The sequence below is a fragment of the Triticum urartu genome, chromosome 2A (assembly GCF_056163025.1).
Source record: "Triticum urartu cultivar PI428250 chromosome 2A, HENAU_Tu73, whole genome shotgun sequence".
Taxonomy (NCBI): Eukaryota; Viridiplantae; Streptophyta; class Magnoliopsida; order Poales; family Poaceae; genus Triticum; species Triticum urartu.
In genome coordinates this window covers 710,378,873-710,390,321 of record NC_141874.1, presented here as the reverse complement: position 1 = coordinate 710,390,321, position 11,449 = coordinate 710,378,873, and the positions used below count along the sequence as shown (strand labels likewise).

General features: G+C 43.6%; 1 protein-coding gene across 1 annotated transcript; it reads left to right on the top strand.

Moving 5' to 3' along the window:
* Positions 1-4,180: 4,180 nt before the first annotated feature.
* LOC125538055 (uncharacterized) lies at positions 4,181-6,892 on the top strand. Its single transcript, XM_048701362.2, has 3 exons — positions 4,181-4,467; positions 4,600-4,740; positions 6,217-6,892. The coding sequence occupies exons 1-3, from the start codon at positions 4,193-4,195 to the stop codon at positions 6,890-6,892; spliced, it is 1,092 nt and encodes a 363-aa protein (XP_048557319.2). The 5' UTR covers positions 4,181-4,192.
* Positions 6,893-11,449: the final 4,557 nt, after the last annotated feature.

Genomic DNA, 11,449 nt, shown 5'->3' with positions numbered 1-11,449 from the left:
CCCGAAAGTTGTTCGGAGTCCCGGATGAGATCCCGGACGTCACGAGGAGTTCCGGAATGGTACGGAGGTAAAGATTTATATATAGGAAGTCCAGTTTCGGCCAGCGGGAAGGTTTCAGGGGTTGCCGGTATTGTACCAGGACCACCGAAAGGGTCTCGGGGGGTCCACCGGATGGGGCCACCTATCCCGGAGGGCCCCATGGGCTGAAATGGTGTGGGAACCAGCCCCTGATGGGCTGGTGCGCCCCACCCAAGGGCCCAAGGCGCCTAGGGTTGGAAACCCTAGGGGGTCGTTGGCCCCCGAGGGGGCATGCGCCCCCCTGGTTGGAAACCCTAAGGGGGCCGTTGCCCCAGGGGCCGCCGCCCCCCCTTTAGATGGGATCTCCAAGGGGGCATGCGCCCCCCCCCTAGCCCCTATATATAGTGGAAGGGAGGGAGGGCAGCCGCACCTTGCTCTTGGCGCCTCCCTCTCCCTCCGTAACACCTCTCCTCCCCGCTTGTGCTTGGCGAAGCCCTGCCGGGATCCTGCTGCATCCACCACCACGCCGCCGTGCTGCTGGATCTTCATCAACCTCTCCTTCCCCCCTTGCTGGATCAAGAAGGAGGAGACGTCTTCCCAACCGTACGTGTGTTGAACGCGGAGGTGCTGTCCGTTCGGCACTTGGTCATCGGTGATTTGGATCACGGCGAGTACGACTCCATCATCCCCGTTCACTTGAACGCTTCCGCTCGCGATCTACAAGGGTATGTAGATGCACTCCTATTCCCCTCATTGCTAGAATACTCCATAGATTGATCTTGGTGATGCGTAGAAAAATTTTAATTTCTGCTACGATCCCCAACATGTATAAACTAATCATGGTTAGCCGTGCCCCCGGTTATGGACATCTTGAGTATCTAGTACTTGGAGTATCCTAAGTATCTCATCACTCTAAACTAATATTGTTGGGTTGTTAATTACTTTAATTGGGATTGAGTTGGAGGAACCTTCTCAATGATGTTTCAACTACCATGATAGTTAAATAAAATATATTCCTTTGTTGTAGGGAAAAATTGGCTTTTCTCAAAAACTATAACCATAGAGCTTTCCACCAGCCAAATATGCATGTAGTGATAGCATTATTCTATTCTTGCTCTACTGTGTTATCTTGCCAGCATATTCCATGTGCTGACCCATTTTCGGGCTGCAACGTATTATGTTGCAGACTTTTCAGACGAGGAGTAAGGTTTGTTAGGTCATTGCCGTGCAGCTCAGCTATGTCGTTGGAGTTGATGGACTCACTTTATCTTCCAAGCCTTCCGCTGTTATCGCATTAGATGGCCTTAAGCCATATTTACTGTAATAAGTTCTCTTTTGAGACATTCGATGTAATAAGTGTGTGATTGCTACTCTGTTATAAATCCTCGAGTACTGTGTGTGTCAGCATTACCGATCCAGGGATGACACTGAAACACAGAGACTTGGCCGTTTGAGGTCGGGTCGCTACAATTATGTTTCCGGTTAATACAATTCTAGCATGAATAATAAACATTTATCATGATATAAGGAAATAAATAATAACTTTATTATTGCCTCTAGGGCATATTTCCTTCAGCCCCAAGCTGACTGCATGCTACAATGTCAAACAGTGACCTGTATGCTACGGTACACAAAGAGATTTGAGGTCACGCAACAGGCCATGGCCCGCCTTCCCTGGGGCCTGGCGCCACCATTGTGTACCCGTTATTTGCCTTATCTGTGAAGGCCTTATATGTGAGCCCTAAAATATTAGACCCTAGGTAATTCCACACATACCCACGGAAATTTCTACCATCTCCGTTATTTGGCCCAAAGAAGCCCAAAGAAAACCCTAAACTAACCACAACACATGGCCCCAAATGGCCTTACATGTTGTTTATTATGCAGAAATATTTTTTTCTTGTTGAAATGTTGTTGAGTGTTGTTGTTGATTGCAGATATGGGTTTACCCACGGGGATGAAAACCCCGTAGGCGGGCACAGGGATGGGGATAGACGTGGGGAGCCTATCATGGGGATGGGAGTCCAATACCCGTATGGGTAATCCCCATTGCCAGCTTGACGTAAGTGCATCCTAAAAATGAAGGAGATGTGATTGAATTAGCACTTACCAAACTAGGTGGAGTTGTGGTCAGTAAAAGGAAATTGAGAATCATGGAAAGATCCTGCGATCGGTGAGGCTCGTGGGATGAACGACATACCCTTTTAATAGTAGAGATTATAGAGGGAATAGAGGGGAGAATAAGTGTGTGTCGGTTTTCACCTAGTTTTCTTGCATGCTAAGCATGGAACGGAGGCGGGTGAAGGTTGATCAAAATAGGAACATTATGTCTTTTCTAGGTAGTGTAGATAGATTGATTTGTCATGTATGATAGTCAATGAGATTGGGACTAATGGAGATTTTTTTTGATTGATGATTGATTTATTTTTTTATGATCGTGGATATGTTGGGCAGACACGTGAGTGGATCCTAAAAAGGAAGGAAATGTGATTGAATCAGAAATTGCACAACTAGGTGAGGGTTGCAGTAAGTGAATTAACAGGAAATGGAGAATTGTGGAAAGATCCTACAATCGGTGGGGCTCAGGGGATCGAACGACGTATATACACCCTTTAATAGTAGAGATTATAGGGGGGATAGAGGGGAGAAGACGTGCATGCCAGTTTTCCTCTGGTTTTCTTTGCGTGCTAAGCACGGAATGGAGCGGGATGAAGGTTGAGTGAAATGGGAACTTTATGTCTTATTTAGGTGTGTGGATGGATTGATTTGCCGTGCATAGTAGTGAATCGATTGGGGCTGCTGGAGACAATTTTGATTGGTGATTGATTTATTTTTTATGACAGTGGATGAGTTGAGGAGACACATGAGTGCATCCTAAAAAATGAAGGAGATGGATTGAATTAGCACTTGCCAAACTGTGTGGGGTTGCGGTCAGTAAAAAACATAGATCAGTACAAGGAAATCAAGAATTGTGGAAAGATCCTTCGATTGGTGGGGCTCGGGGGATAAACGATGTATAAACTCCCTTTAATAGTAGAGATTGTAGAGGGAATAGAGGGGAGAAGACATGCGTGCCGGTTTTCCCATGGTTTTCTTGGCATGCTAAGCATGAAACAGAGGCGGATGAAGGTTGAGCGAAATGAGAATGTTATGTCTTTTTTAGGCAGTCAGATTGATTGATTTGCTGTGTATGGTAGTGAATCGGTTGGGGCGGCTGGAGACAATTTTTTGATTGATGAGCGATTTGTTTTTTATGGCAGTGGATCTATTAGGGAAACAAGTCAGTGCATCATAAAAAAAAGGAAGGCGATGTGATTGAATCAACATTTACCAAATTGGGTGGGGTTGCGCTCAGTAAAAGGAAATAGCATCATGGGAAGATGCTTCGACCGATGGGCTCGGGGATGAACGACGTACACACCTCCCCTTTAATAGTAGAGAGTATACAGAAAATAGAAGGGAGAAGGTGTGTGTGTGCCGGTTTTCACTTGGTTTTCTTGGCGCGCTAAGCATGGAATTGAGGCGGATGAAAATTAAGCGAAATGGGGACGTTATGTCTCTTTTGGTAGTGTAGATAGTTTGATTCGTCATGTGTGATAGTGAATCGGTTGGGGCTGCTGGAGACATTTTCTGATTGGTGATTGATTTGTTTTTTATGGGAGTGTCACATGTCTCCCCAGCAGATCCAGCATCCTAAGAAAGGAAGGAGATGTGATTGGATCGGCATTTACCAAATTGTCCCCTTAATAGCAGAGATGTTGTACAGTAGGGAAACAAAAGTCTACAGTGGGCATCCCCAGTTTGCCTATTATTGAATGACTTGCGTTACGTGAGTTTTCGTAGCGTGACTTTCACTAGTAGGTTCTCTTGTCCATACGCCACCTACCATGCCAGATCAAGCCCCACCGATCAGCCTATCTCAAGGAGAATGAAAAGAAAATCTATCAGTGCATCCGTTTGTCTGACCGATGAAATGCCCGCCACCGTCAGACACAGATGACTGGCAAAGTGGCAATCACAGAGTTTTACACGGAGGTGATCAGACTCTCAGCGTGACTGATCGCTGTAGCGTACGTAGGTGTCCGTCTCCCCTATATAACCACCTTCGGGCTTCGGCTGGACCAATATCAACCTCACAAACTGACCATCACCTACAGTACCACAGTTTGAAGAGATGACGTCTGGGCAAGAGGCCATAGAAAAACTATCGCAGGAGCTCGTCGGCGGGCACGATCTCAACGCGAGGCTCCTGGCAATGCTGCGCCGCGGCCCCCTCGACGGACGTGGGCAGGAGGCGGCCGTCGCGATGAGCCAGGAGCTCTCCCGGGTGTTCATGGTGTCTCTGTTCATGCTCAGGTCCGGAGACAGTAGCAGAGTGGCGGCGCCAGGGGCGACCATCGCTGAGGGTGGCATCGATCAGCCGACTCCGACAAATGATATTCCTATCTGGTACACTGCTGGCCTACCTGCCTTTTTTTGCTGGCCTATCCGCCTGTCACCTTTCCTGGCTATAGTCTTTGATGTTTCCACATGTACGTGATTTGTCACCCTGCTGCTGTTTACATGCATGGAACAATGCAGTGGTGGAGAAGAGGTTACTCCTACAAGGAAGGGTAGACAAAACGGGGTTACCTGCAAGGAGATTACAGCCTCGCCTCATAGTGATGGTTACCAGTGGAGAAAATACGGGCAAAAGAACATTCAGAACAGAAAATTTGCAAGGTGAAGTGCTAATTAATTGAGACCTCAAATGATCTTACGTGGTGCCATCTCTTAATCATCGCGGATACAGTCCATTTGGATGATGATGAGTGGACCCAGGAATTCTTCACGGGATGTGCACACCTCAATTTTTTTGAAACTTTAAAAACATCCGAAATTTTAACTTTTGAATTTTGAACTTTCAGAAATTGCAAGCTTTCAAAATTTTGAACTTTCAACAATTTAATGTTTGCATTTTTGAACTTCAAAATTATGCAACTTTGAATAATTTGGGATCGGGCGCAGGGGGAAATCCAAAAAGGAAAAAGCAACCACACACGTGGGCCTCACCCCTTGTTTTTCACCCACTAGTCTCCACCAAATAGTCACCAACATACTCCCTCTTTCCACAATATGGTGTATGTTAGGGTTTTCAAATGCAGACATGTTTGCCCGTGTTTACAGAATAAGCTATCGACATCTAAAATAATAAATAGATAAAATATAAAATACACTTTATGATGAATCGAATGATGCTAATTTTGCATTGTGGAAGTTGATATTTATAACCATGGTCAATTAGAGACAGCTTTTGACTTTTAAAACTCATGCATATTTCATAAATTCAATATCGACACAACTAAACTCTACCAAACTTGAGCAACAGGCATCAATAACAAGAAAGAACTTGACTAACAACAAATATGACAGGAGGACACCAAAATAAGGGACACACACAAGATTTATATGGAAACCCCTTGTAGGAAAAAAAAAACAAGGGCGAGAACGAGCAAGATTCTAGAACTAGCATTTTTCTACTATAAAAATAGAGTTTTGCTAAAGCACATCTAGATGTGCCATAAGTATTGCACATCTAAGTCATATGTCATTGATCTTACATTGAGATTCGTGTGAATATTTTCTTTTCCTTTTTTTTTCTTTATGCTTGATTCACTCACTTAGATGTGCAATAACTAGAGCACATCTAGATGTGCCCTAGACACACCCAAATAAATAAATCGGGTATGAGGTGAAAGCCAACAAGTAAAGGGAGGCTTTGGATCTCTAATTTTCATACTTCAATTTTGAAGATTTGTAGATCAAATTGCCTCACTCCCTGGTACTCTAAACTCTCTCGAGAACATTAAAAACTCAACTCCATATATTAACACCTTTGCAGACTCAGGGGTAATGCTACATCTACAAAAGGTTACTTAAAACTTTTACAAGCAAGCTGATGTGGAGGATTTTGATTGGTAGGACCAACATTATTGTTATCCCAGATATCTACTAGTTCACCGTACACATGCCGAGCAACCTGACTTTTCAAATGATGAAATAAGAGCTGTATTTTATCACAAGTTTCTTTTTTTTGCGGGATTTATCACAAGTTTCAGCATGCCCTTTGTCTTCGGTTACTCATCACACACTAATTATGAGAGGACGTCTTCGTACCCGTTCTTAACTGAACCATGAGGTCCGTGTATACGCGTGCAGGTGCTACTACAAATGCATGTTTAGCCATGACCGCGGCTGCAGGGCGAAGAAGACGGTGCAGCAGCAGGATACCAGCGGCGGCCGGCGTCCCATGTTCCAGGTCACCTACGTGAACGAGCACAAGTGCCAACAAGAAGTAGTGCTTCCCAGGGAATCTATCGGTGGGAACAAGCACACGACAAGGAGCGGTCATTTCGATCCTCAACGCGCCAAATTGGACGACGACGTCATGGCCTCGTGCCTCGCCATGGTCATCGGCGGAGCTGCGCCTGCAGGTCTATCGTCCTCATCCTCACCGCCGCCGGTCGTAAGAGCGAGCCCGAGTGATCCGGTCGGCGGGCGTACGCCGACCCTGCTGGACGTGAGCATGGGCCTGGATGAGACGACGGTGGCGGAGATCTTGTGCCGCTCGCCATTTGCTCCCGTGAAGGCACCTGCAGCTCCGTCTTCGTCGTCGTCGTCGCTGCCCGTGGAAGCGATCAACTTGAGTGATCCGATGCGGGCCGGCGGCGGACTCCCCCGGAGCACGGACGCTATGTCGATGGACGAAATTTACTTCCCGTGCGGCCCGCTGTTTTCTCCCTTCGCGGCTCAGTCGACCATCCATTCGGTCGACGTGCCCACGGCTGTTGCCCGGTTCACGGACACCGACTCAGCGTGGCCATACTACTTGTGAATATATGTCGTCGGGCACCGTCATCGACATTAGCAATAATATGTATTCCCACTGTCTCGTAACGTAAGACGTTTTTTGACATTATGATGTCAAAAAGCGTCTTACATTATGAAATAGAGGAAGTATATGTATGCACAGAATATCACTGATGAACATCAACATGTGGTGGATTATACTATACTTATATTTTGCACACATGTATTTCAGTTATTTTATCTGTTCACTGCAACGCTCGTATACTAACTTGTATTTTTTCTTGAGGGGCTTGTATGTATATGTCAATAACTATTGTTTATTTACCTAAAACTTTGTTATCTATATAAAACATAATGTCAATCTGATTCTAGGAGCGTGAATTATGTCCATATTTACCTAACCATTGCTATTTATAAATTGGGCTCAGTATCCCTAAAAAATGATCTGAAATTTGAAACTTTGTCTTCCAGATTTATGGTTGACAATGGGAAAAAAATCCGTACACCGAGTGGGAGTCCAAAACGGACATGGAGTATTTGCTACCGAGCTCAAATGCTTCCCGATGAACAGTAAAATTTAAAAAATAGTAACTTTTTAAAAAATTCTGAATTTTTTGGTAAACTTTGATAATACTTTTTGTGTTTGCAAAAATGTATCATGAAAGCCTTTAAAAAAATGTATCATCAAAGAACATTCGCGGAAGTCATGGCAGAAAAGAACAAAGTCAATGCTCCAAAAATAAGTTTGTCAAAGTTTGACCGGAAGAGGACTTTCGGTCCAAAACTAGCATTAGAACGAAATTAAGCCCATGCAATCAAGAGATGGTGACTATGATTAATTCTAACAAGAGTGCTATGTTCAATCAAACCAACATAAGTTTTTTCTCCTATCGAACACATGAATCATTGACTTTGTCACAAAAGTTAAAATGCAGAAAACAGGGGATCGGATTAAAGTTCACAAGTTTCTATGTCAGTGGGTATGCAGCAGCAGTGTGCTACTCCATCTACCGTCAGTTATTCCCATATACGGAATGTATACTTCTAGCAATACTAATAGGGACATATATCCAAATCTCTATTTCTAATGAAGCAGTTGGTGGAATTGCGGGTCCACAGTTTTATTTCGTCCGATTTTATTTCGTCTGGTTTATTTTCGTCTCATCTCCCACCACTATCTTCTCAGATCGGTCTTTTCACCCTCCCAATAAAAACTTCCCTTACCTCTCCAAACTTTCTTAACCAGGCACGTTACAAACGGGCAGGAACCGATAGCACGTTATCAAATAATAAAATCCAGTTTCATGGCAATCAATTCCAAATCTTAACTTTCCTAACACATCGGTCCCTGCCTTTACTAATAACAACCAATATCTCTACTCATTTTGCTTCGCTTCGTTGCCTCATCAATCGATAAAAGCCTCCACCGATCAAAGCCTTCCCTCACCTCTTTTTTTTGCAAACGAACCCAACTCTTTTTTATAGTTTGCATGGAAACACATCACGGCAAATTGCAGTTTCCATTCTTCACCAGAACTCTTTCCCTCCCTCGTGTCCAGAACAAACCTGGTGCCTCGTCTCTAATGTGACCACCCCGATGCCCTCCCCCTCCTTCGACCTCCGTGTCGCCCCTCTCCCTAAACCTTCCCACAACCCCATACACCATGCCTCCTGTGTGTTGCGTGCCTCTAGGCGTGTGGCCCTTGGCCTCGCATCAACAACGGGGTCATAGCAACAACACGGTGGTGGCGGGGTGCAGCAGCAGATTGGTTCGGGAGATGGAGCTCTTTCCTTGGAGACATGGAAAGGATCACCGCCCTACACACCTCACGGTGGTGCCGACTGGTGAGAGGCGTACACGACGAGTTGCTCAAGGTCGGTGCTCAGGCTAGGGCTTGTTCCTTTTGTGTCTATGTGCTTCTCGATCTGACCGCATGGCATGCACCACCGTAGTTCCCATGGGCACGATCGACCTCCCCAATATTCTCCTTCAGTGCCACATGCGGGTCGGGAAGCACCTATAGGTTTAGCTCCCAAAGGTTCAAAGTCCAACTAGAGGTATCCCTTATTTTTCATTTCTTTTAGTTCTAACTCAGGTTTACAACAATTTCTGATGTGTGTACGAATAAGTATATCAAGCTGGATGATCTTCTATAACAGGCTGGTTGTGGATGAAGTTCAAAAGGATTCAATAGCTATGGCAAAAATATTGACAAAAGGAAGTTGTTCAAAGCAGTGCATCACTGCCGATTGCTAAGAACAAATAGACATTACAAGCCTGATTGAAACCTACAGTACAATAACACTTTGACAAGTTGCACATCATATTCCTTAGGTACTATGTCCAAGAAAGCCAAATTATAGCTTCACCGCCGCACTAATCAAGTTCTTGTTCTAAGCAATATCTACATAAATAACAATAGCAGCTATGTTGTTTCTTGGAACTACAATATGCTTAATCTACAGGGACACCCGACATTGCTCGTGCGTTGCCACGATTCCTACTAGAAAGCATCACCTCCATGATTCCCACCATGCTCATCTCCCACACTCTTTGCTCTCACCTTTCTCATCTCTCTTTCTCTCTGTGTCGTTCCCATTCTCCTCTCTCCGCTGTTTGCGGCAGTAGAGCTCGTGGTGGCGGGATAATGCGCACGAGGCTGCGAGTTTAGTAGGGGTTCAGTGACTTGGTAATGGTGGGTGTGCGGTGTACCGAGGACCATTCATGTGTCTAGATAAACATACTGCAAGCATGTGTGACGAGGCCATATTTACATATAGGCAACAGCACGGTGTTTGGGGAAGCATTGTCAACGTAGTCGTAATTTTTAATTTCTGCCATTAAAAAAGTTGGCTAATGGAGGTGTTGGGCTGGCTATTTCACCGTGATTCTTATGGATAAATGCAGGTTGTGGAGCAACCATGGAGAAGATACTCTGTTGCAGCATTTAGTGGAATGTTGAGCATTTTTTTTCCTTTTTGCGCTGATGTAGGTTATGGATGATGGATACGAAAACATTTAACATTATGCAATTTATCCTGGAAGTAGTACCTTTTTATCCTGTAAGTAGTACCTATATCACAGTCAATTTAATTTCCCTTGATGCATTTGATTAGTAGTGTTAGGCCGCTTGCAGTTCTTGTTCTGAAGCCTGATTGTCGACGATAGCATTGATGCTGCATTTCCTCTATTTTTAGCCTAACTTAAGGTGTTGTTATGGTACTATACTGTAGTAATGGACAACAACATTATATTCTGCAGTACCTAATCGTTCATTGCTAAATTCTAATTGCTCGCATTTTGATTTTCGAATACATCTAATTTTTCCAATGGGGTTTGTTACATTGCAGGGTGATATGGATGAAGGGAAAGAGGCTAGCAGTGCTTGGCTAAAAAGTTCAGGGAGGTATTAGATTGGCCTCTGTAGAAAGCCAAACAATTCAGGGAGGTATTGGATTGGTCTCCATTGCTTTATGTTGCTTGTGTGCACCATGCTATAAAAAAGCAGAAATTATGTATAATCGCTTGCAAACTATATCATGTTTCTTGAATCTTGGTTCAGTTGATTTTGAGGTTTAATGGCATGTAACCTGATACTTTCTTACCTCTCTCTTATTTAGGTATTAAACGTAGTTATTGTAAATTTTAATATTTTTATATTCATGGAATTCAAATTTTATTTTGCTTGCACATTTGAACAAAAATGCTGGCAGAGAAATCTAGCGGAATAATGGTTGAGAAGGCAATCTTGAGATGAAGAAGTACACAACTGTATTCATAAGAGAAATGGTCTAGACAATGGATGCTCAATTCTTCGGTAGTTGAATAAGGCAAATTCAGTTGAATAATTTGAGGAGTTCATAATAATTTTGTGCAGGCAACTATATCCCCTTTCTCGTGTTAGATTATTATGGTTTTTGATCTATCATCTTATCTTAAAACTATTGTGATGTTGTAGATCACGACTCATGAAAAAATTGAATAATATCGAAAACGAGACCATTTCTTTGAATGAAGATTATCTTTTTTCATTGAAGAGATTAATGGAATGAAAGCCGCAAGGAAGCAAGTGTGTTCCAATATGGACTCAATGGCTGAAACCAGTGATGCATTCCATCAAAAGGGCCAATTGACGATCAAGGTGTTATTTTAAAAGTGGCATCTTGTTATTTTCAGTTTGAATTTCATGAAGTTACATTCTGACTCGTGTTCTTCTTCCTAGACTTTGAAGAAGGAAGTAGGTTTACATGAAAAAAATGAAATCCCTTGATGAGAACAGAAGAATGATTCAAAAATCTTGTGAGAATGAGAAAGCGTTCCTGCGAACGTGAAATGATGAATTGTTTGCTGCTAATGGAATATGTCAACATGCCTACGAGAATTGGATTGGTAGAAAAACTTCTTGTCTTCAAGGGGCGCTTGTAGTGCTCATTTTGTAGTGCGATGCTTTAATGCTAAATGAACAAAACCAACATGGTGTTATTAGATTATTAACCCCAAGTTTTACACCATCTATAAACCAGAGCCGCATTGTTGTGTTAAAAAATGAGAAAGTGCAAATACTAAAGGACCGGAGTGAGA

What these genes read in the sequence shown, in the direction of transcription:
- LOC125538055 (XM_048701362.2), top strand. Translation starts at nt 4,193, where the DNA reads ATGACGTCTGGGCAAGAGGCCATAGAAAAACTATCGCAGGAGCTCGTC. An exon ending in ACAAATGATATTCCTATCTG is followed by an intron (nt 4,468 to 4,599) that starts GTACACTGCTGG and finishes GGAACAATGCAG; the next exon opens with TGGTGGAGAAGAGGTTACTC. An exon ending in CAGAACAGAAAATTTGCAAG is followed by an intron (nt 4,741 to 6,216) that starts GTGAAGTGCTAA and finishes ATACGCGTGCAG; the next exon opens with GTGCTACTACAAATGCATGT.